Source organism: Heloderma suspectum, chromosome 12, assembly GCF_057233095.1.
Source record: "Heloderma suspectum isolate Gila_16-S chromosome 12, 16-S_ref, whole genome shotgun sequence".
Lineage (NCBI taxonomy): Eukaryota > Metazoa > Chordata > Lepidosauria > Squamata > Helodermatidae > Heloderma > Heloderma suspectum.
Window position 1 is genome coordinate 36,269,943 of NC_139469.1, and position 25,260 is coordinate 36,295,202.

General features: G+C 51.2%; 1 protein-coding gene across 1 annotated transcript; it reads right to left on the minus strand.

Annotated features, from left to right (window-relative positions):
- Positions 1 to 24,900, minus strand: SCNN1G (sodium channel epithelial 1 subunit gamma). Its single transcript, XM_084819146.1, has 13 exons — positions 24,605 to 24,900; positions 22,013 to 22,337; positions 20,465 to 20,762; positions 19,554 to 19,747; positions 16,871 to 16,974; positions 9,634 to 9,797; positions 4,593 to 4,691; positions 3,857 to 3,974; positions 3,273 to 3,351; positions 2,255 to 2,312; positions 1,790 to 1,851; positions 1,559 to 1,634; positions 1 to 1,101 (listed from the first exon to the last, which is right to left on the minus strand). Exons 1-13 carry the CDS (start codon positions 24,840 to 24,842, stop codon positions 697 to 699), a joined length of 2,220 nt encoding a protein of 739 aa, XP_084675272.1. The 5' UTR covers positions 24,843 to 24,900; the 3' UTR covers positions 1 to 696.
- Positions 24,901 to 25,260: the final 360 nt, after the last annotated feature.

Below are 25,260 nucleotides of genomic sequence, written 5' to 3' on the forward strand. Positions count from 1 at the left end.
CCTTAGAAAGCTTTATTAAAAATATATTTTCCCTTCTACATTTCCCAGCCTTTGGCCTTGGCTGTTGTTAAACAGTCACATTTAAGAACCAGAGCAACAGCAACAGGGCATCGCACTCTTGCGCCTTCACTGTTCAGCATCTTCCTAACACGGCCCTTGTGCCTGAGCCTGCAGCCCCTCTAGGGCATAGCCCCTGCAGGGGAGTGGTGAGATGTACCCCTCACCCCAGTGAGTGCAGCTGTGGTACTGGAGTGGGGGTGCTGCTGCTGCTCCTGCTGCTGGGGTCTGCAGGTTTTGCCAGGAGCAGGAGAAAAATGGCCAACAGCAGCCCACTTTAAGACCAAGAGCCGTTCCTATGGCTCAGAGTGATGACAGGATCAAGAAGCTGCCCCCCCATCACTCCAGTGGTCCCCCTTCCCCTCTAGCGACATCACAGAGCTGCTTTCAGCTGCTGCAAAGGGAAGGTCTTCTGGAACCCCCGGCCGTCCCTGTCAGGGTGGCAGACCATGTCTGGCTCTGCAGAAGGTGCAGCTGGGCTTGTCCTCTTCCCCAGAAGCCATTACTCTCTGGGCGGGAGAGAGTCAGCAGCTTCTCTCTGTGGCTCAAGGCCACGGCACGCCTCCTGTCATCACAACGGCAGCTGCTGCAAAAGGGCTGGCTCTCCCTCAGCAAGGGACGGAGGGGGTCTCAATGGTGTCACTGTCTCCGCACCTCCAGGGTGTCTTCCAACTGCTCGGAAAAGGAGCTGGCCAGCCGCAACGTGCTGTAGTTGGGTGGGGGAGTCCTGGGGGCCTGGTTTTGTGGGGGGAGTGGCAGCCGCATGGCCGTGTTGAAGGTGGGCAGGTCATCGTCGTCATGGGTGCACGCAGGGTTGTCGTGGCCCTGGCCTTCCAGGGTGCTGCTCTGGGGGGCCCCTGCAGCCTCCTCACCTTGCCCCCTCTTCCGACTTTGCCACCACTTCTTGGCCTTCTGCCACTGGTGGCGTAAGATGATGCAAAGTGTGTCGATGAAGAAGACCTCCACTATCTCAATGACGCAGACCACAGAGCAACTCATCCACAGGCCCAGCTGGCCACCAAAGTTGGACAGGAGGAGAACCACCTGGGAGGGACGGGAAACATCACAGCACAGGTGGGATCCCTGGCCAGGCTTACTTTCTAAACTGAGAAGGGGTGGGTGGAGAGATAGCCTGCCCCCTACTCCCAGAGGGCTCTGCCCCCTACCTCCTGACCCTCAGCCATGGGAAGCCCCAGTGATCACGGAGAACACCCAGCCTTGCTCACACTCCCCAGCCTGGAAGACATGTTCCCCCACAAAAGGCCTAAGCGTTGTGCAGGGGAGGGGGGAGGGCAAGGGCCAGTTCACTGGGCTGCACTGCACAAAATCTGAAGGGGCGGTGGAAGCTGACCCTCTCCCTGCCTTTCCAGCAAAGGTGCAGGCTGGGGCCTGTGGGAGGCTGATGCCCCAAGTGCCAGGCCACCCCTGAGACTAACAAAGGGCGCTGACCAGCATCCTACCAGAAGCCGATGTGCAGAGCTCGGCCGAAGGCAACACTCACGTTGTTCGTTGGATTCTCTGTGATGAACCTCTCATTCAAGTCTTTGTAGAACACCACAAGGTTCGCCAGGTCTGTCCTGGGGAAAGGAAAACAAGGTAGGGGGAGAAAAGAAGCTGGATGAAGACTAGGTCAAGCAGCCGGAGGAACAGCTGCTGGGCTGGTTGGGTTGCAGAAGCTTCCCTTCGAATGGGCAGCCCGTTTCTCACAGCAGGAGACAGGAGGAAAACTTACTTGTTTAACATCTTGTTGCTGTCCTTGCCTTTGTCCCAAGAGAGAACTCTGAGCATCCATTCCTTTAAAAAAAAAGGTGCCAGGGTTACTTGAACACACTTTTATGGTCCCCTTTGTCCTGTGTCATGGCAATTCTTCTGCTCTCCATTTGTCAAGGCTTCAAGTTTCCCCCCGCCCCCTCCTGCCCACGCCACTTGGCTCCTTCCTTTCCTGTACCCATTACTTGCATGCCAAGCACTGAAACCCTACCCCTATCTCCATGTTATCCATCTCATGTAGTATTGAAGCCCTCTGGGCAGGACTGTATCCTGCTACATTCTGCACAGGGCCTAGCGCACGGCTGGCGCAAACGAAATGCTCAGCACACGTGCCTGCTTCCTAGTATAGGAAAAGACAGCTGTGTGACGCGGGGTGCATACAGGCCAATGGAAGAGCAAGACAAGAATTGTGGGGAGGGAGACCCACCTCAGACACGGTTGAAGGCCACTGAGCCAGGCTTGTAGTGAGTGTCCATTCCTTCAGGCTGAGGAGACAGGCAGCCAGTGAGCAGGAGGAAACCAAGAGGCAGAAGAAAAGGTCCCATTATGCTTTGGAAACCCAAAGTCAAGCTTACTGCTCCTCCCCCGACCTGAAGTCCAGTCATTTCATCCCCCTTTAAAAAAAATCTTGTTTTTCCTTTGACCAGAAAGTCAGAATAGGTATCCTCATATTCCTATAGGTACCCTATTAGGTATTCCTATTCCTATTCCTAATAGGTATTCCTATTCCTATAGGTACCCTCATATTTCTATCTATCTACTTTATGATCCTAAATGTATATAAACAGTACAAATATTGTTAAAGTCCTTGTAGTAGCATTTTAAAATGCATGTGCAAAAACATCCGTGAAGCCGTTATGCTGCTAATGTTTGCCTTAGCAGTCAGCATGGGTAACCGCTAGCCCCCTATTTGCTGGTTTTGACAGAGGCACTTCCTGCTTAGCTTGCTGCAAAGAGGGCTCATCAGCAGTTAATTAAGAGCCTCTGCTAAGCCTGAGCAGCTCCAATCTAGAGTCTTGCAGGATGTCAGATCGTGAGCCCTTTGGTGACAGTGATTCATCTGTTGCTTTGGCTGGAATGAGTGTAACCTGCCCTGAAACCACAGGATAGGCTGGATGATAAAACAAGTAACAGAAGATCCCGGATGGTCTCAGTGAGCTTGCAATGAGTGGCTTTAGACCAAGCTGCATTCAGAAATTTTCTCCTGGGCTCTTGCAAGCACAGCACCGCTCTTGGGCAATGTAGCTGCCTCAGTATGGATTTTGCTGAGGGTGCCACATGGAAGATAAAAGTGGCAGATAGGAGCCCCTTGCTAGGAGAGAAGTAACAGAGAGACGGCAAATGTTTTAAGTCCCAGTGATGTCATGGCAGTGTGTGCGTGCACCTGTGCATGGTGACGGTGGTGTTTCCCCAGGAGAGCCTGGCCAGTTCTTGAGGCACCTTACCTGCAGGCTTCTTTGCAGATCTGCTGGCAGCCCAGCTGCTCTTTCACAAACTGCTCATGTAGCTTGTAGTAGCAGTACACTGTGGAAGGGCACGCAGAGGCAGTGGTTAAGAGCCGAGAGCGAGGGGTAGTCCAACACCCCCTACCTACCACACCACAGAGGACAGCCCCAGCTGAACCCCATGGCTGAAGAATCCTGCCACCTCCCCAGGATTAAAAGGGGACTTTTGAAACCTTCAGAGAGCGACAACACCGGCAACAAGGCTGCCGTGAAAAGCACACCGCAGCCCTGGGCAAGGCCAGCTTGGCGACCAGCCGAAAGCGGGTGGGAGGCTGCCGCTGCCTCTTCTCTGCAAGAGCCTGGCCCAGCTGGAGGGCGGTGGTCTTCAGGAGAAGGGAGCTGCCTCCTCAGAACAGCCACATGGGCCCAGAGCCAGCCCGGATTCCAGGCAGAGCTGGATACGTTCAGGGAAGAGACGTTGTCGCCTCTATTATAGGTGCGTCACAATTGTGACTCATAATTGGGAGGGGTTCAGGCCCACTCCCAAGGAGCGAAAGACAGCAGCTGCCAAAGGGGGGACTTACTCCAGTTTGGGAATTTCTTGTAGTTGCAGAACTCCGCTCCAGCAGGCAGGGGCTGGGCATACTGAGCACAGCCACAGGTTTTCACCATTGAATTCTGGAAACAGGAATGCAGGCAGATCTGCAAAGGGGAAACCAAACTGTGGTGAACGTCAAATGCTAAGATGGCTCGGAAGCCGTTTACCCTAATCCCAAATACCAGGAACCATGCGAGAGGTCTTGGTGGCAGGAGAAACGCTGTCAGCTGAGGCACATGCTCTTTGGGTACAACTTCATAGCCCTGGCTAAACTGGGCCCTAAAACCAGGGCGCTGAGGCAGTGGTCAGGAGCATCCTGGAATTTGTGCTGCCAGCCGCTTGCTGTCCCAGAGCAAGGATCCCCTGATGAAGGCCAGCCCACGCCTGGCAGGGCAGCTGCACTCCCAAAAACGGTGGAAGGGGCTCCAGGGGGTGAAGCGAGAGGCCAGCACAGCGCAACCGCCGGTGGAAGCGGAGTCTGCGGCAAGGGCCCGGCTGGCTGGACCCAGGGGAGGCAGCGTGGGCTGCCCATTCGGCCTGATCTGGGCCAGACCATCAGGGTCGCCAAGCTGTGCCTGCCCGATGCAGCCAGAACTACTAGAGCGATCCAATGCGCCAGCCACTTGGGAACATGCCCCGTGGTTCAGCCCAGGCTCCTGCATCGAAGACCAAAGGCCCAGTGATGCGATCAGGTCATGCTGTGGCCACCATGGAAAGCTCACCTGCAAAGAGTAAGTTTTGTTGTAGAGATTCTCCACAGGGATGTCCGCTCCATCCTTTGTGCAGTTGCTGTATGGCTTGCTGAGCCGACAGGACTTTGTCTACAGAATGGAAAGGGAGAGATCTGCTGGTTTGAGGAGAGGGTAGATGGGGGTGGCTGACTGGCACCACCAATCCAATTGCTCCACTGCCCAATGCTTAACGATGAGCGGTGTTTGTGGGGGGTTGTGTGTGTGTCAAGGCTGCCCAGAAGCCATGTCTCTTTGTCTAACGCAGAAACCTGCCCCCTTTATCTCAAAGGCAGGGGGTGCTGGAAAGGCACTTTGCAAATGCTCAGATGCACGTTATTCTGTGTTAATAGTATTTCCCAAGTTAACCAGACTAGGCCATGACTGGTGTCCAAAACAGGATCAAGGGCTGGCAGTCCCTAGTTCAAATCAGTCTCCAGTTGACACAATGCATTTGGGGCTGTTCAAATCACTACCAACAGCAAGCGTCTGCCAGCTGGTGGTTATGCAGGTGGAATGCCGGCTTGCAGGGACTGGGTATGCCCTGGGCCCACCTTGGGGTTTGGGACTCCCAGGAAGAGCATTCACTTCAATGGACTGGCTCCACGATCACGCCTCTGGTTCAGGGTGCCCCACACAACTGAACCCATGCATGCTGACTAATATCTATGCAAGGAGGATTGGAGCTCAGCATAAAGAATGATTCCAGGAAAGTGGGGTGGGGAGAATATAATCAACGAGAGAACAACGCCATTCAGTGAAAGATGCAGACAGCACTCCAAAAAACCCCAAAGGGAAAAAACAAGGGACTGGCATGATGGAACTGTCTTAACAACACAATCAGCATAACATGTACAGTCTATTAAGCAAGAGAGATTAAATAAATAAATGAGGTCTTTGTTCAACAGTCTGGCATACTTTTGTCCGCATGTGGCACTACAAAGTCTGATCGTCCTGGATGGTCATCTCCCGAGGTACTGGAATAATTATTAAATGTTGTCATAGAAAACCAGAAAAGAACCTAGCTGGCTCCCTCCCCACCCCACCCTCCCCACCATGCCAAGCCTACTGTAGCTTATCACAGCCATTTGCAATGACTAATGGGAAACAAAGATAACTTGTGGCAGAGATGGGACAAAGCGAGAAAGAACAAACCAAACAATTCCTGGCTACACAACCAAGTCACCTCGTTCAAAGAGCTCCAACAAGCTGTTCCAAATGTTATACAACATCTCCAATGTATCTCTGTTTATGAAATGCTCTTCCGTGAGAAGCTGACTCAGCCAGCTGCAGAACCCACACAGTTCCTGTCAGGGCAGCATGTGGATCTACGCTTTCACGTGAGTGTTTTTGCCATGAGCACAGGCCTGATCATTTGTTTATCGTCATGTTCAGAAAGCTTCCGCATGGTAAGTCTGTGTCCTAAAAGGACTGCCTTATAAATAGGTAACTGGCACGCAGAGCCAGCTCTACTCTACCTCATAACCTCAATCCAGACCTCTCCTAATGGAGTCCCACAGCATGTAATATGGATTGGCTCCCTCCTTTCTATATCGCCAACAATATCCGTGTAAAACTAGATCTTTCCTTGAGTGGGCACTCCTTGACTTAAGAATTTCACTCTGTAGGCCAAGAGATGACGCTTGCAGAGACAATGGATGTTTCTACCATGTGGAAGTGCAGAAAGAATCTATGCCATAACTTATCTTTGGGAAAACATGCTGCACACACTCCCTAGTCTCTCTATGGTGGAAGGAATATGGAGTTTCTTCCTCACACCAGACCCTATTAGTCTAGAAAAAAAAAAACAAAAACGTTTGATGCAGGCAACATAGAGAAGCATTTGAAAATGTTTTCCACACACAAATGATAACTGATTAGCATATCCAAAATCTGACAAAATTGAAGTATGGGAACACCCTAAAATTTGCATTTCAAAATGGCAGCCATGTGCTAATTTGCAGTTAAGTGTAACTTCTCGTTAAACTTTTATTTTCCCAGTGGCTAGTAATTCATTCATTTTGTTTGCACTCTGTTGAACACACTGTTTCTCAGCTATGCTGAATCACTTTCAGAAGTGATTCAGGAACTAGAGCTATATCAGACATTTTTGGCTGGTGCATCTGATTGTTGCACTGATATATTAGCTAGTACATTCTGTTTATGTGCCAGATCCTCCCAATAGAAGGCAACTCATTTGGAGCCATATCAATGTCTAGCAAAAACACAACTGCTGCTTTTCCGATTTGGGCAGAAGATTGGTCATTGCAAATGACTTGCATCATTCTTGACCAATTTGGTGCTTTCAATGTTTTGCAAACCATGACGTCTGCCACACCATCAAGGTTACTGCAAGCACTCATCAACACAGGCAATGCTTCATATTAGATATGCTTCAACCAATGTTTTGCTGCTCTGCACTCATTAATATAAACTCTCACTGTGGGCTTCATTGTCAAGTTTGACATGCCTTCAAATAATCTTTATTGCTTTTTCTACAGGTCTTCCTGCAGGGATGTTCCCCATATCACAGCATTCCCCATACCATCGAATGTATCCATTAAGAGTGCATGGGTTATTATGGTGTGCATTGTCTGTAGCTAGAAGAACAGACATACTTTCTGATGTATCAATAAAATCAGTATAGTGAAGGCAGGCAAAACTGCTTTATTCAAGAAGGCTTTTGGCCTGTAAATGGGTTTCTTGGGTTGGGTACAGTTTTTAATTTTCTATTATTTTAATTGTGTAATTGTTATGTTATTGTATTTTAATGTATTGTTTAATTGCCTTAATCAATTTTAATCATGCATGTAAGCCACCTTGAGTGCCATTTTGGGGTAGAAAAGCAGGGTACAAATCAAATCAATCAATCATCTGAGCTGCGGAAGAACTATTATAGCTCAAAGCCACAGAGCTTGCACAATGCATTGTCCAATGGAACATGGTACTCTTGCAGGATATGATCAGATGTTTCTTTCAGTGTCACCACATCAGTCTTACCACTTCCCCCAGATATGATGGTACTGGGCCCATAGTGTTTTATAAGCTTGTCTTTGATGTGTCTTCTGTCATATGCTTGTGAATCACCACCTTCAAGGAATTAACTCATCAGTGATAGGAGTTCTGCTGTCCTTCATCATTTGCTTCTTAGTAACATGACCTCAGTAATGCTTTGTGCTGCATTTCATTCCTTGGGTGTCTTGCATTCAGCATTTTGGTCAGATGTTCATTACTTGCATCCTGCTGTGGGATGTTTTTCCCATTGCAGAGATTCCTGCGACAACCCCGATATACACAGCCTGCAGCATGGAGGTGGGACAAGTAACACTCTATTCTCCTTCTCACTACAAATTACCATTTGTCACAGCATCTCTCACAGGATGTTTTAATGGCTTCAACAAACTGGACGTGTCCCTTCTTTTGCCTGTTCTGCGTTTGGCTTGTGCTTTGATGAGAAATCAATATCAGCACCACAAAATACACAGCGTGACTAATAAAGGACTCTTGACTTGAAAGAGTACTTCTTTCGAAGGTACTGTTCACATCACAGTCTCGTTTTCGTCTACGTCACGTCTCTTACGTTGGTAAACAACCTCCGTGCGCTTTTGAGCCTGCGGCTGCAAAGACATCACTGCCGTGTTCTTTGCTTGCAGAATCCATCCCTTCGGCCCCCTTTCCTCCGAGAGCGTCAAGACCCCCTGTTGCCGTTCTAATGCTTCTCCGCAGGTTACACGGGCATCGGAAGGCCCGGCCACTATTCTTTTCGCCTCAGGCTGACGGCGAGGCCCGCCGGAGCCTCTCAGGCCTGTCCTGGGCTGGCTGCTGGGGAACGGCCTTCAGTTCCTCACTCGCTGGCTCCCGTGCAGCTGCTCCCTCAGGCGGTGAGCTGCATCGGGGGCCACTGCTGGCGCCTGTGAGAACCATTTCCTCATGGGATCACCTCTCCCTCTCCAAATCCCTCCGGACCCCGCGGCTGCTCCACAGGGACCAGGAGCTTTTCCTGCAGGGATGCACCAGGGGCCCATTCTCACGGCGTGAGATACATAGGCAGGAAGCTAGAAACTAGGAGAGATTCAACAGTATGCAAATATTGTGCCGTAAGTGAACCAACGTTCATAGCCTTTGACAGCAACTTGGTGACGGCACATGCAGCTACCTATTTTTTCCGCACGCCTTCCCAGGCAAGGCTCAGACACTACCTCATGATTTTTGGGGACGGAAAAGTCTACAGCGTTCTATAAATTACTCAAAAACGGTGAACATTGTGAAGTATCAGCCATGCTCTCTCTGCATTACACTTAACGAGAAATTATCACGCAGCCACCATTTTGAAATGCAAGTTTGAGGGTGAGTCCGTGCTTTGATTCTGTATATGCTAATCAGCTATAATTTCTGAGTGGAAACATTTTCAAACATTTCCTTTACAATTTTGCCCACATTCAGTGCCTTTTTTCATATCTTTCCTAGACTTTAGCCCATAGGATTTTCTTTTTGTGGTGGGGTGAGGTGGATGACAACATGTCATTTCCTCATTCCATGATCATATCAAGCTATTGTGGAAGAAGCTGGTCTCTAGCAAAGAATTCAGCATCCATGTTTCTCCATTTTCATTTGAAAAGCAAATTCTCTGCCCTTCATAGCTGAAAAGATGGACATCAGTCCATGCAGGCAGCACTTGACACAATCCATGGAGGCAGCAGAGGAAGAGCGGGTCTTGTGCTGCTCAAGGGATGGGGCTTTAGGGCTCTGCATCACTCATGGCCATGAACGACCCTCCCTTTGGGGCCAGCAGAAACAGAGTAGGCTATGCAGCAGAAGCAAATATGTCATTTTTTTTCAGGTGGCAAAAATGCAGAATGGTTCAGCATTTTTAAAAACGCGCTCCTGGCACTAGCCACAGCAGTGCAAAACAGAGAACACGGTGAGTTCCCAAAGGGGCTCCAGCCAAGGCCCTGGAGGCCGGAGGTTGGCCCAGGCCGGAATTTATAGAAGGGGAGGAATTGGGGGGGGGGGGGGCTTGAGCTGTGCCACTCACGAAGTGCATCCCGATAGAGGTGGCTGTTGCGGTCTCTATCTCCGTGCCAATGTCTTCAATGAAGGGGTATTCATCTTGGTCATGGACCACTATCTTGGCCCCTGTGGACGTCACCAAGAAGGGGTTGTAGTCAGCTTCTTCTATGTACAGGATCACCTGCAGTCCTGTGCAGAGAAAGGGGCACAAAATTAGGGCTGTCCAGTGGAAGAGAAGGCACTGGAGACAGGGTGTAAATGTAAAAGCTTGCCAGTTTTGCAGAAGCTATGCTGGTTTGACCTGTATTTATCTGTGTGTGTGTGTGTTCATTCATTCATTCTTCTGTTCTTCAGGTGTTCTCTTCATGCAGCACTGGAACTGGCTTACAAAATAAATTAACATTAAAACCCCACAAAGTCCACAACACATGCAGCCAAGTTAAAGCTGTTCAAAACAGCAGAGATGAACCTGCTTTAAGAGCTCTCTGGCAAAGCCACATTATTACCGGGTGCTGAAAAACCACCAACAGTATAACCCAGCGGGAACAGCCTCGTCCTACAGAAAGGGAGCCACTTCAAGGATGTGAAGCAACCCATCTTTCTTCTCTGGTCTCTGTGCAGTCCCACACATGAGCAGAGGAGCAAGCTTCCTTCCTGGAGGTGGGGAGGTGCGAAGAAGCCAGCGAGCTAAGCCCTGCCCTCCCAAAGGAAGCATCAGTCCTAGCCTGGATGTCCAACTGATAGCAGTGGACGAATGTGGAGGGCCGGCAGAGATCAGCCACCACAACCCCCAGAGGAAGGCTGCCGATGCAGTGATGGCCCTGGTGGAATGTGCCTGCACTGATCCTGGGACTTGTGTGCTTCCTGAAATCCCCAGTTCTCTCTAGGTAGAAAGCCCAGGGGCTCAGGAGAACAGGTCTGCATGAGGGGGGAGCCCATAGTAGTTTCAGCACAAGAGGCACAGCAGCCCTGCGAACTGTGGTTGCCTGTGCTACCAAGGGGTGAGCAGTATACCATGTGCTTGGTTTGAGCAGCATTCATGATTGTTTGAGTGAGAAGTAGGATCATGGAAACATACAGAAGAATGGCTCCATCCGCTGATAAAGGAACATGCTCCAACGGCAAAGAGCAGGCTCCATGCATACGGCTCTAGGCACCACTGTGGCTCAGCAGATCTACCCAGGACATTGTTTTCCCCTGTGAGATGAATGGCAACAGGCATCACCCTGTCTGGGCCACACCACTGCCACGCCTCTGTGCTTCATGCAGGAGGGCACAAGGTCTCATCCCCCCTTACTTGATAGGTAGTAGACTGTGGCCGTGTTGTCCACTGCGACCTGTTCAACCCTGCTGTGAACAAAAAGTACAAAGCAGCTTGGTCATGGCCAGTAGCTCCAGTGCACTTATAAGGAGGCTTTCTCCAAAGGAGACCAGAGGTCACTGATGTAGAGGCCCTCGCAGCATGCACCGCAAGCCCACTGAGATGCTTCGGTTGTCACAGTGGTGGGATGAGATTGGTGGGTAGAGCAAATCCCTCGAAGCACGTTGCGAGGATCCGTCCACCACTTCAGTGGCTCAGCAATCCCAGCAAATAAGATTAATCGTTTGGACCGGGGATCCAGTGTTGCAGGGGCCTCCTGCGGAGCCATGAAACTGCTGTGTTGGCTGCCATGAGACCCAAATGTCTCTGCACAGGATATGCTCTGACAGTCCAAGTGCCTGAGAGTCAACAGCCAGCTGAGTCACGGTTGCAGCTCTGTCCTTTGTCACAAATGCCCAGCAGCCACTGAGTCCAGAACTGCTCTGATAAATGGAACCCTTCAGGTAGTAATCAGGCTGCAATTTTTCTGTATTGATACACTAATCCAACTCCCAGGAAGTGTAGCGTGGCATCAAGGTGATCGAGGAGCGGCTGGTGAGAAGGTGCTGGCAGAAGCCAGTTATCAATCTATAGAAAAATGGTCATGCCCTGAATGGAGGTGGGCAGTGACCACAGCCATGCACTTTGCGAAGACCCACCCTCAGGGCCGTGGCAAGGCCTTGAATGCCACGTCCACAAAGAAAATGGCAATGCCATGGCTGCACGCTGATGCGGAAGTAGATCTGTGGCCACGAGCCAGTCTCCTCAGTGGAGCGAAGGGTTACCATCCTGAACATCCTGGCCCTGATGAAGGTGTTCAAGCCACCAAGGTCAATTCCAGTGGATGAGGCCTGATGATGTGGACAAGACACTTGCAGTGATACAGCCGACGACATACCCCCTTGACCCTTTGCTCGTCTTGGCTTATTAGGTTAAGCCAGGGAGGCCCAGGGTGTGGCCGTGAGGCAGCGGTGCTGGCCGCCTTTGAAGAGGTGACTGTGCAGCCTCCCTGGACTCAGAGGTTTATGACAACTATCATCCGGTTACAAACACCCCCTCTGGGGGCAAGGTGCTTGAGAGGGTGGTGGCAGCACAGCTGCAGAGGCTCTGGGAGGATACGGGGTATCTCGACCCATTTCAGTCTGGGCTCAGGCCTGGTGTGGGGATAGAATCAGCCTTGGTCACCCTAATTAATATCGGGAAAGGGAGAGGCAACCCTGCTGCTTGTCCTTTATCTCCCTGCGGCTTTTGATACCATCGATCATGGCATCCTCTCGGACCAGGTCCATGAGGTTGGAACAGGTAGCATTGTACTGCAGTCAGGGTGGATAAAAATCAATGTTTTTAAAAATAATAAATAAAAAATCGGATTTTTCACATTTAAACTTGATTTTTTAAATTAAATTGATTTAAAAAAAACATAAAGTCCTAAATTTCTCTCTAACTTAAAAAGTAACATGGTTACAATTAAATCTAATCATAAAGATGCTAAATCTACACTTACATTATCATAAAAAATGAGGTTTCCTACCAAACATGGGTATTAATTTCAGTTTTTCATTTCATGAAGATGGGTCTGTCCAGCCTAACTACCAGCTTTTCCTTCTTGAGAGTTCTGGGCTGTCACATTTCTCTCACTAAAACCACACGTGCAACGACACAGGCTAGATGGGATAGTTGCTTTGTGCTTATGTGGTGGTGGAGTTGGGCCAAGTGAGGCAGAGGAGTGAGTTCAGACAGAAAACAGTATAGCAGGGTGGGTAAAAAATTGTGCTTAGAGACTCCCCAGAAATTGGGAATTGAATTGGCTTACTCCAAAAACCTGGAAGCAAGCCCCATCGAACTCAATGGAAGTTATTTATGAGGAGACAGGTATAGGATTGTGCTGTTAACCTCAAACTGTGATGGGGGCTGGTCATAAGAAAGCCCTTATATGGGAATATTTTAAAGACATTCCCTCTATAGGTAAAAAGGAAAGCACGTGAAATATATGCAGCAAGACAGAGAGATGCAAAGCCTGCTGGTAAAATGAAACTGTATTCTATTTAGTTGTAAATTAACGTGGCTTAGAGGTCAGTTTTGCATCACCGTTCTGGAAATATATGAAGAAGTTTCAGTGCGAAACTTGATTTAAATCAGTGATTTAAATTGAGCATTTTTCTTGGTAATTTAAATAATGATTTAAAAGAGACTACCTTGATTACAGTGGTTCTGTTTCTACCTGTGGGTTCTGTTCCAGGGAGTGGCACTGGGGGATTTTGTCTCGGCTACCTGGCACTTGTGCTGTGAGGTGCCACAAGGCACAATCCTGTCACCAACGCTTTTCAACATCCATATGAAGCCGTTCGGTGTGGTCATTAGAGGATTTGAGGCAAGGTGTCATTAGCACACGGACATCATGCAGATCTATTTCTCCGCTTTTCTCTGAGTCAGGTGTGGCCACACACAACCTGGACTGGCACCTGGACACAGCAGTTGGTTGGCTGAGTGCCAACCAACTGAAATTGAGGATCTGTGGATGGGTAGCTCCTGGGTCCAAGAGTTGGGTAATTTACCTCTCCTGGATGGAGCTGCACTCCCTGACAGGGGCATCGTCCAGGGTGCTCTTGGATTCATCTGTGTCACTCAAAGCCCAAAGGGCCTCGGTGGCAAGAGTGCCTTTTCCCACCCTTGGCTGGTACGACGACTACAACCATTCCTGGACAGGGATGTGTGGCCACAGTGATAAACTCAAGACAGGACTATTGCAACGTGCCTTATGTGGGGCTACCCTTGAGATCGGTTTGGAAGTTGCAGTCAGTGCAGAACGTGGCTGCTAGATTGCTCAGGGGAGCTCCCTCCCACGCACATATGGCTCCTGCGCTGAACGCTCTGCACTGGCTGCCAGTTAGCTGCTGAGCCATGTTCAAGGTGTTACTGCTGGAATATACGTCCTTACATGGTTCGGGGCCAGGTTAGCTGAGAAAGCGGCTTCTCCTGTGTAGGCTGCCCGGTCTCTACGTTCTGAGGAGGAGGAGGAGGACGACGACTTGCTGACCATGCTGTGGCCTGCTGAGGCTCGTCTGGCTGTGGTGCGGAGTGGGGCCTTCTCCATTGTGGCACCCACCATGTGGAATGATCTCCCCACTGAGATCAGCTGGGCTCCGAGGGTGGAGGGGTTCCGCCGATAATGAAAGACACATTTGTTTGCCTGGGTGTTTCCTGACAACTAGCATAGTTATTTTAATTGTATTGTTTTAGCCCTGGTTAATGTAATTGTATTGTTTTATCCATGTTTCCTGGATTGGTTTTATTGTTATTTTAACATGTTTTTTTCTTGTAAACCACGTTGGGATTATTATTTTTTAAATGAAAAGTGGTACTTCTGAAATGAATTAATGGGATGCGTGCTGACTCGGGATGCCCATTTGTTGAGCCAAGTTGAGACCGTTATGTTCTAGAGGCCTTAGGCTGGTCATATTCATGGTAGACCTACACTGCAGGGGACCGAGACGGGGTGGGCGCCTGCTAGGCCTGAGAAGGATGAGGAAGACCACGCTCCTGGTGCAGGGAAGGCGACTCCTCTGAAGGAGAGTCTCTGACTCACCCCTCTGATTGGGCTGCCTGCCAGTGAGGTGCCCGGGGGGGTAGCGCACATTTCTGCAGCGCCGGTTGAGAACGGAGAGTCGCTCCTGACATGGCCTACTCCACCAAGTGCTTCAGTGCTGGAGAGTTCTCAAAGAAACCCGCAGCCAGCGCATGGGTTGGTACCGACTGGACACCCGCAGGCTCTCTAGTTTTCTTCGTCATCCACAAAGACTCTGGAGATGTATTTTTCTTCTTCTTTTTAAGAGATTCCCAAAGAGCTTCCTTCATGACACTTTGACACTGACTTAACTGGGAGCTTTATGAGTAACTTAGACCCAGGTTTTGGAGGTACGAAGGGGGCGCTGGGGGTCTAAGGCGGTACTAAGCCCAACACCAACCTGGACGGTCCAGCTGCCGCACAGCCGCCAATGACCTCACAAGGAGCCACTGCATCCCACCCTACCAAAGATGAATGATCCATCGAGCCTGAAGGCGTTGCGCCCTGCTGCTGGACTGCGCTGGTGTGGAGCTGGTATCCAAGGGTGACTCTGCGGAACTTTGCTGGTGCCTGCCACTTGGACTGCCTTCTCCCGCAGGAGAGCATGACACTGAGAAGCTGCCTGGTAAAGGAGAGACCATGCTCACAGGACCCAGCTGGGTGGCCTTTTCCAAAGGAGAGGAGACAAAGGCCTTGGCCTCCTGAAGGGAGCCAGCAACTGCTGCAGGACAAACACTTGCAGGAAGAGGGCCAAAGAACAGAATGCTGAGGTGCCAGGAAAAAAACAGAAGTGTAAATTCTCAGGGCAGAAAACTGAGAACTAAAGCAAGAGGGTGGTAGAAAAATACCCTGGCTCGTTCATTGCAATTTCCCCCCTCTAACCTAGATCAAAAGTTCCCTGACACTTTGGCAAAGGCAGACGTCATGCCCCTTGAGCTTAAAACTGGAGGGTCGAGGCGGGGTCCTCCACAAAAACTCCAGCCTACCAACAGGTGTTTCCTGCACAGGCACAGAAACCATACGTGGGACTGCACAGAGACCACAAAGGAGAATAGTTTGGATGCTGCTGTGGTAATGGAATTTAGTTCAACGTGCATGTTTTGTTGTTAAATTTCAGAGACTGGTCAAGAATTCAGAATCTGGCAATCGGCTAAGTAGTGAATGCGTTTTGCTGCCTTTGAAGAGTAGAAGCAAAATGGATTCTGAAGCAAGCAGCAAAGATAGCCTAGAGAGTTTGGAAATGTAAGACATCAGAAGAGGCTGGAAGGTATTTCTGGAGACAGAGCGGAACTGCTGGGGTGGAGGAGTGCATTTTGAAATGCCACAAAGGAGATGGGAGAAGAGGGGAGGGCAAGAAGCTCTGCACTCAGCAGGGAGAACAGCACATTTTGTAAGGTGAAGGAAGTCTGGGTTTCAGTGCTGCAAACACAGCCACGGCAGCTTCACTCGGGGGGAGGTGTGCCAGGGGCCAAGGGCCCCCGGGCACTCCCTGCACCCACTTCTTCCCCCCTCCCATCAAACCATTGTGCCACTGACCCAGATGGTTTGGTTTTAAAGCAATTCTCCTGCACCGCTGGAAGGCAGGCAGCAGCCCGAACAGTGAGGCAGAGACAGGCGGGCTGGGCCAGGCACTGCAGCATGCGAGTCCGCGGTGTCCTCTAGGAATTAGCCCTGTACGATCTAGAGCGATTTGGTGACAGATCTCTGAGTTCTACTAATATTTTAAGTCAAGGTCTCTCTCTCTCTCTCTCTCTGTCTCTCTGTCTCTCTCTCTCTCTCTCACACACACACTTTTAGGGGTTGGGGAAGAGGGAGAGTATTTGTCCAAGTTTGTTTGCCAATACATAAATAAGTTTGTTCATATCAGAAAAGTTACAAAATCTTTAACAAAATAACAACAACAACAACAATGGAATGGAGGAGGAGAGAAAACTTGGGAGTAGTACTGATCATCAAGGGAAGCCCTGATCCAAGGCCCTATCTGGCTGCTGGTTAAACACAAGGCCATGAAATTCTGACTGTCCAGAATTTAACGCGTCAGCCTTTAATGTACAATCTTAAGAGAAGGAAAAGCACCTTGGAGAGCGGTTAAACCCATCCAGCTTCACCGGAACTGCCAAAGTATATTTGATCTTCTGAAGTATCAGGCCAGATAAAGAATATCCATGAAAAAAAGTTTACAAAACCAGGGAGAAGCCACCTGCAGCTGGGAAAACACCCAGTGGAAGAAGCAGTGACGTCATGGCTTCCAGCTGGCACTCTGGGAGGTGCCCACTGATCCAAGGCCTCTCCGCCCATTCAGGCCAGCCGGCCAGCCCGTCTGCAGGGCCTTCTTACCATTTTCGCTGCCTCCTGTGGATGTGCTCAGGATCTCCCCATTTTGGCCACTGTTGAAGGTGTAACAGTTCCCATGCAGTGGATGATGGAAGGAAGTGAAGTTCCTGACACAGATCAAACAGAGCCCAGTTATTCTTTCTTTTTAAAAATATTTTATCCAGCTGTTATATATCAACCCTATAATTAATCACATTCCATTAAAAATAAACTAAATGTTTATGTGGGGAGTTTCAGAAACATAAATACTTTTCTCAAGTTTCCAATAGATGGGACACTGTTAATTTTGAAATTAGTTTGGTAACGCTAAAATACTTCAAAATGCAACAGGAATTGGAGCCAGCAAAAAGACGTCATGTCTGGCTCTCGCCTCTTAAGAGCACATGAGCCGCGCCCGGAGATAGTCAGGGGCAGCCTAGCATTCCGGCAGATTCCTCTATGCCAACAAAGTGTCACTGTCTGAGGGCCATCAAGCAAAGACTTTTGAAGTAGCCACATACAGCATTTTAAGCCAGGACAAGAGGCCCTCAACCCAATGGCTATGCAGGCCTGTGTGCCTGGGTTCTGCTTGTGATGAAGGGGTCTTTGAATTGCCTCATCGTCCTCATCCCAACATGGGAACCAACCACAGCTGTCACTACCATGGAGGGATGTGAAACAGTTGCTTTGGAGCAATGGATACAGGAGGCTGTATGAGCCTTTTTCCTACCTTAAAAAACTCATTCTCTGTGTGTCATTTAAAAAGAACAACCAATCCATGGTAGCCTTGCATCTGGGTGGGTTGTCATGAAAGTACATTCACAGCTACAGTCCTAAACTCATTTACTAAGAGGGAGCTTCCACTGCATCCAAGGGGAATTCTTTCTGGACTTTGGGGCACCAGCCGCACTGACCTCAACTCATATTTACTGCATTGCCTCAAAGTTTCACCATGAGAAGAACTCAACTAAAATTCATTCCAGCCACACAAATCACAAAGGCTCAAGATCAGTTTAAAAAACAGAAATCAAAGTAAAAGCAAAGCTGAGATTCTTTGGATACCAAATTCCATTCCATATTCAGCCAATGTGGGGTCTTTTGCTCACACAGCCGGCCTGCTCAAGGATACTTAAGAAAAGCCCCTATTAACTGCCCAGTCTACTGCATTTTTCATTTGAAATCGGGTTTGCAATCTTTATGGAATTCATCTTCTTAACAACCCTGAGAAGCAGGTGTCTGTTATTCCTGTTTTGCAGATGAGGAACCAAGGCTAAGAGACTGAATTTGTCCCAAACCATGCCAAGTCAGGTGGGTCCCTTTCCCTATTTATTATTTAAGCTATGGTGGGACATGGGAGAGGGCCTTCTCTGCTGTGGCACCATAGATGTGGAACGCCCTCCCCTTGGAGGCCCGATTGGTGCCAACATTGGTTTCGTTTTGGCGCCAAGTTAAAACACGGCTTTTCACCAAAGCCTTTGAGGGCTAACTGACTTCCCTAAAGTTGCACACTGTTTTAACTGTTTTATTGCTTTAGATTTTCTAATTGGCATTAGCTGTTTAATGATGTAATCTGCTTTTAGCTGTTTAAACTATCCATTGTTTTATACTGTTTAAATTTATTTTATCTGGACACCGCCCTGAGATCTTAATGATATAGAATCATAGAATAGTAGGGTTGGAAGGGGCCTACAAGGCCATCGAGTCCACCCCCCTGCTCAATGCAGGAATCTAAGTCAGAGCATCCCTGACAGATGGCTGTCCAGCCTCGTATTGAACGCCTCCAGTGTGGGAGAGCCCACCGCCTCCCTAGGGAATGGGTTCCACTGTCATATCGCTCTAACAGTCAGGAAGTTTTTCCTGATGTTCAGCCGGAATCTGGCTTCCTGTCACTTGAGCCCATGATTCCGTGTCCTGCACTCTGGGATGATCGAGAAGAGATCCTGGCCTTCCTCTCTGGGACAACCTTTCAAGTACTTGAAGAGCGCTATCATATCTCCCCTGAGTCTTCTCTTCTCAAGGCTAAACATGCCCAGTTCCTTCAGTCTCTCTTCATAGGGCTTTGTTTCCAGTCCCCTGATCATCTTCGTTGCCCTCCTCTGAACCCTCTCCAGTTTGTCTGCATCCTTCTTAAAGTGTGGTGCCCAGAACTAGACACAGTACTGCAGATGAGGCCTAACCAGTGCTGAGTAGAGGGGAACAAGTACTTCGCAGGATTTGGAAGCGATGCTTCTATGAATGCAGCCCAAAAGAGCGTGTGCCTTTTTTGCAGCCACATCACAGTGTTGGCTCATATTCAGCTTGTGATTGACAACAATTCCAAGATCCTTCTCGCTTGTAGTGTGGTTGAGCCACATATCCCCCATCTTGTAACTGTGCCTTTGGTTTCTTTTTCCTAGGTGCAGAACTTGGCATTGATCCCTATTAAATGTCATTCTGTTGTTTTCTGCCCAGCGCTCCAGTCTATCAAGATCACTTTGAATTCTGTTTCTGTCTTCCAAGGTACGAGCTATCCTGCCCCATTTTGTGTCATCTGCAAATTTGATCAGGATTCCCTGCACCTCCTCCTCCAAGTCATTAATAAAAAGGTTGAAGAGCACTGGGCCCAGGACTGAGTCCTGCGGTACCCCGCTTGTTAAATAAATAAATAATCTGCTGGACTGCTCTGTCTCTGTACTTGCCAGGACGAGGCAGGGCACCACTGACTGACCTGGAATCGCAGGAGATGCCATCAAAGAAGCAGCTCAGCAGAAGCTCATCAGCCGAGTAGCTCATCCTCTCTTTCTCCTCAGCGTCAATTTGAGCCATGATGTTCATGTAGTGCAGCTTGTACCACTCTTGAATGGCATTGACGCCTGAGCTGAACTTGTAAAGAGCACAGTCACTCTTATTGTTGGAATCACACTAGAAAGAAGAAATGGAAAGAAGGGACTCAGACATGCAGACAGTGAGAGGGTTGGAGGCTGGCGGAGTCTTTCCCAGTGATGCTGCTCAGAAGAGAGATGGCTCCGATTGGATCAACAAAGCATTTATACAGAACAGGATGGAAATAGGGAGGAAAACATCCACGCAGGTGCTTCTGACTCTGCGGGTAAGGCATTCTGGAAAGAAAATTCTCAGAACATTTATTTATAATAGACAGCACAACCCACGTTCCCCCTCAAACGGAGCTGCCCAAAGTGGCCAAGAACCACCCTCGTGTGGCAGAAAGTTCCACATAACAGGTACCACAATAGAACACACACACACACCCTCCACATGTTGCCACAGCTACACTCAGAAAGCCGTGGCATTAGAATGAAGCTCCAGGCACAATCCAAGACACATGTTTTACTGTAACAAGACTACTCTGAGATCTCAGGCCTCTCTCTTGCTCATCCCCGCTTCTGCAGACGTGTGGCCTCCTGTCATGTGCCACAGGGAAGGGAAATGCATTCAGAAGACCTCAAGACATTGCAGAGGGCTCTCCATCCTCCAAAACTTCCTGCCTCTGTCCAGCCCCCAGAACCCACACGTGCTTCAGAAATTGGTCAGAAATTCCAAAAGTGGTGGCGGCAGCACACGCAGCAAGCTCCCAGTCCTCCCCAATGCACTCCAAGGCCCCACGGCCGGAAGACTCACCAGATGGAAGCCCACAATGTCCTGGGGGTTCTTGACGTTCACCATGCTGGGGCCTCCTGGGTTGATGCTTGCCTCGGCCCGCCGCTTGTAGCCAGCAGAGACATTGACAACAGATGTGGGATGGAGGTTATCTATCTTCATAAGGGGAAAGTGCTTGAGGAATTTGCTCTTCTCCGCCTTCTCACTGCCTGCATCACGACGCTCCCTGGGCTTGCTTCCTGAGAAGTTATATAAGGACTCCAGCGCAGCCATTGTCTCCCTGTCCAGTTCCGCCAGATGTTCTTTTATGGCACTGTACCTGCCGGAGGAAAGGGAGCCGTCTCTGATATGGAAAAACTGGTCTGGATGTGGGAAGGCTGGACTTGTGTGTGCGTTAAAATCAGACAGCCAGGATCCGGATGGCTGCATCCTCTCAGATCCACACTGGGCTGGAAACACTTTTGAAACAACGCAGACCATACCGGGCTACCGGATCAACAGTATGACTTGTCTAACCCAGCTTCTCGTTTAAAAGATTTATACCCCAAAATCTTTAATTAAACAAAACATAAAATACACAATTAAATGTTCACTTAAATCCCATTTTTACTCTTTCAAGACGCTCGTTCAGAGTGTCTTCATTTGCATGAGGCTCAAGTTTCTCCAGAGGGATGTGACAACAGAGACCTCTAACTGTAGTAGGAACAGTGGTCCTTAAATCGGGGATGGGGAACCTCTGGACTGTGGACTGTGTGGGTCCCCACGCAGCCCACCAGCTTCTTCAGCACGCCCTGGCCCCTCTCCCAGCAGGAAAAGCACTTCTCTTGAATCAGCAGCTCATCGGAGGCAAAAGCATTGCCCTGCTGAGCACTGGAAAAGCCACTCTGCAAAGAAAAGTTCTTCTCTCCATTTTGCTGCTGATCAGAGAACAGTCCTTCTCCATGGAGCAGGGAGGGCCCGGGAAGGGGGCTGTGGAGTGGTCCTGCCCTGTCATTCAGCCAAATAAGTTCCTAGAGCAGCTTACAAAGATAAGTTGCATGACAGTTCCTGCCCTCAGGCTTACAATCTAAAAGTACTGCTGAATGATTCAGGCCTGCTTACTTCTGAGTAGATATGCAAATTTGCAAAGCATTTCCTACTCCAGACATTTTCACATGAGGGAGAAAGCAGAGCCCTCCTAAAGAGGGAAGTTTTTACTAGCTTCTTAAAAGAGGCCAATGAAGAGGCCAGATTGCCCTTGCTAAGCAGGGAGTTCCAGAGGTGAACTATTCATGGAATCATAGAATAGTAGGGTCCAACTATTACTGATCATGGCCACACCCTCAGCAGAGCTTCCTCGGATGAACTTACAGGGCGGCACATGTGGGATGTATGTAAACTATGACAAACGCTCAGAAGTGCTACTTAGTTGCAATTACTAGTACTCTTCAACAGAAAGTGTCACCTCCATCACTCTAGTCCTTGAAGAAGGGCCATATCTTGTCCCTCCCAGCTGCTAGAAGCAGCCCAGTCGAACCCTGACTCTTTATTGTCCCTGGCAATGCAGGAGGATCACTGATCTGCACTTACTTGTATGGGTTGATGTTGCAGATTGTGACGGCTGGGAAGGGGAGCTTATGGAAATGCACCGTGACCGAGACAGAGGCCACGTAATAGTTCATGACCAGCTGTGCGCAGTACCACAGGATCAGCCCCACAGCGGTCAGGGTGAGCAGGATCCAAAGGAACCGGCGCAGGCGTCCCCGGGACACGACAATGCGCCGGCAGCCATGTGTGTTGGTATTCATGCAGTACCAGTGCATCAGCTCACGCAGCGTTGGTGCCTGGGGGCCTGTCACGGGCAAAGTCTTCTTGATCTTGGCCTTGATCTTCTTGGCAGGAGCCAGGACGGGGGCTTTAAGGAGAAGCAAAGCAGAATCAATGGGAAGCTGAAGCACGTTTCTCTACTGCATAGTTAAAACAGTTGCAAAGCTCTTTAACCATCAAAACTCCCAACTGAGCCACAGATGGGGGGAGGTCACCCCTTCATCGAGGTTTGTCCTGCTCCACTGTTGTGTCCCTCCCTCCTGGTCCTGAGCATGCTGAGTTTTTAGACTTACAGCTTTATATTTGCATTGCCTTTCAACATGGGGCCAGCCACCCTTGGGATGCAGAGAAAAGCCTGACCTCCTTCCACGGTAAGGCTGCAGCTGGGACCCCAAGTGGGCACAGCAGAAGCAGCTTCGCAACTCACTGCCTCAGGTCTTCTGCTCAAACATTACACAGCAGTGGCATCCCCACCCCACCCCCCAACACTTGTCCAATGTTTTTTCATTTCATTGACAAAAAGAAGGGAGGAGGGGAGGGAAAGAATGGTGCCAACGAAGAGACAAAAGTGCAGACAAAAGTGCAGCCCAGTCCGATCCCTGTTTACAAGGGCTGTCCCAAGACACGCTGAGATCCAAGGTGGAGCAGCAAATGGTGCCCCCTCCTGAAACGTCAGAGTGCCAGGCAGGCCACGTTATTGTCACATTTGAGCCAGAGAATCCCACAGGCACTTCTCTCCCCCTCCATAGAGGAATAAGTTAAACAGCCGACAATGCGGTGCCTTTTCATCATGCCCAACATGAGCTGCCCAAGGCAGCTGACCCACTCTGCCGAACAGGGCCACCAGCCTTGGTGTTTACTCAGAGGTAGGTCCCACCGTGGCCAGTGGCGCTTGCTCCCATGTGCTTGCTGCATATAGGGTTGCAGCCCAAATCAAGTTAGATGTTGGAGTTGCCACGTTGGCCCCAGTGGACAAGAGATCAACAGTAGGTGAAGTGGGATCAGGTTGGGGGAAGAGTGTGGGATGTTCAGAGCTTGAACACGTCTCTGAAACTCTTATGGCTTGCAAATTCCTACAACCATCAACCGTGACCCAGTTTAAAAATGCCTGTGTTGTTGTTGTCTTAGACTCCAGAACAATGCCCATACCAAAAGGGCTTTCAATTACAAATACCCAAGAGGGAAACCTGCCCGGTGTCATGTAGAGAAAGCCATACCGGGATAAAACGTGCATGGAGAGGCCCTCTTCAACATGCATGCACCTCCTGGGGTTGGAGGTCTCCCCAGAACTTTTCTGCACAAGTAGATAGACGTGCCTAAGGGAAGTGGATGGGAGGCCAGGCACGGCAGGCAGGGCAGGGCAGTGCAGTGGCCAGCGTTCCCAACCTCCACTCCCTGGCGTCAGAGAGGGCCACCTCCTCCGTCACACAGATGCTGAAAGAAGCCGGGTGCGGGCAGCTAAGAAGGCTCGCTTTGGCTCTCCGTTCCTGAGGCCAAAAGCGCGGGGCGCCTCCTGCGAAGCCAGCTGGCCTTGCCCGGGGCATCTCCACACCAGCCTAAAATCCTGCATCTAAAACGGGGCTTCCGGCTTCCTTTTTAAGCACAGGATCACGGCTCCCTCTTTCACCCGCTCCCCCCGCTTCTCCCCGTATGTGAGCCTCCCATCGTCTTCCAGTGATCTCGCTCCTCTTCTTGCCGCTTTCCCTCTTTTCACGGAGGGAGCTGAAGCGGAACGCAACGGGGCAATTTGGTAGCTCATTACATGCGATCTACTTAAAAACGGAACAAGGGGCTCTCAGTGCGGGAGGCGCCTTGCGTGATCGTGGCGCCGTGCAAAGAGCTCGCAGCCTTCCGTGAAGGGGCCATCTCCAGCTCCGGGTAAAAGCTCCGCGCGAAGGAGGCCCCCGCTTCTCCCAGTCCCAGCCTGATCGCTCTCGGCCCGAGAACCGGGCGCCACGAAGGCGGCGATGTCGCGAAGCTCCCGGCCCGTCCGCTGGGGAGCCGAGCAGCCGGGAGAGAAACGCCAAGAGCCGCCGCCGCCGCCGCCGCCCGCTTCTTTCGACGGCCCGCCGCAACCGGCCGACTTCGTCGACGCCAGGCGGCGCGGCTTGCCGCACGTTCCCCGTCGCGCGCGGACGCAGCACTCGCGGGGAGGCTGCCGGAGCCGGCACGGAGAAAGCCCTCTGCCCGGGAGGCCGCGCGGACCCGCCCGGGACGCCTTCGCGGCACGGGCGGCGGCGAGAGCCCGGCCGGGCCGCACTCACGCGGGACGCCCCGCGCCCATCGGGGCGCTCCTGCGAGGCTCGCCCCGGGCCCGCCCGCCCGCCGGCCACTCACTTCTCGCCGGCCACTCACTTCTCGCCATCCCCGTCCCGTCCCAGGCTTTCTCCCGCAAGACGCGCCCAAGCCCGGCGGGCCGCCCCGGGGCGGCTCGCTCTCCGCGCGGCGCCCCCGCCGAGCCCAGCGTGCCGCCGTCGGGCTGCGGCGAGGGAGGGCCCCGCCCGGCGGGCTCCCCCGAGCCCGCGAGCGAGGCGCCCATCCGCGGCTGCAGCCGCCCGCCGTCGGCGGCGAGGGGAGCCGGCTGCGGCTGCATGGGGCCGGCGGCTCGAGGACAGTGGCCGCCGCGGGCGCCGCGCCGCGCTCTACCTGCGCGCCGCAGCCGGCGCCGCCCCCGCCGCGCCCCGCGCCCGCCCCGCGCCCGCGCCGCGCCGCGGGCCGGCGGTCTCCCCGCGCCCCCTGCTGGCGAGGCCGCGCGGGCGCCCCGGCCCCGGCCCCTGCGCCGCGCCGCGCTGCCCGGCCCGCGGCCTCTGGCGGGCGCGAGCGGGGTGCGCGGCCCCACGCGCCGGGCGGAGCGGAGCCGCGCGCTCAGAACGCAAGAGCCCTGCCGGGTCAGGCCACGGCCCGTCTAGTCCAGCACTGCTCACGCAGAGGCCAGCCAGCTGCCCACGGAAGCCCACGAGCAGGACCGGACTGCGACAGCACCCTCCTGCCCGTGTCCCCCAGCAACTGGT

Excerpts from the sequence above, each read along its gene's own strand:
- SCNN1G (XM_084819146.1), bottom strand. The coding sequence starts at position 24,842 with ATGCAGCCGCAGCCGGCTCCCCTCGCCGCCGACGGCGGGCGGCTGCAG. Across the intron at positions 20,763-22,012 it reads TGCAACATCAACCCATACAA|GTACAGTGCCATAAAAGAAC; the intron begins GTAAGTGCAGAT and ends TTCCTCCGGCAG. Across the intron at positions 9,798-16,870 it reads CACAGGAGGCAGCGAAAATG|GACTGCAGGTGATCCTGTAC; the intron begins GTAAGAAGGCCC and ends TTCTCTGCACAG.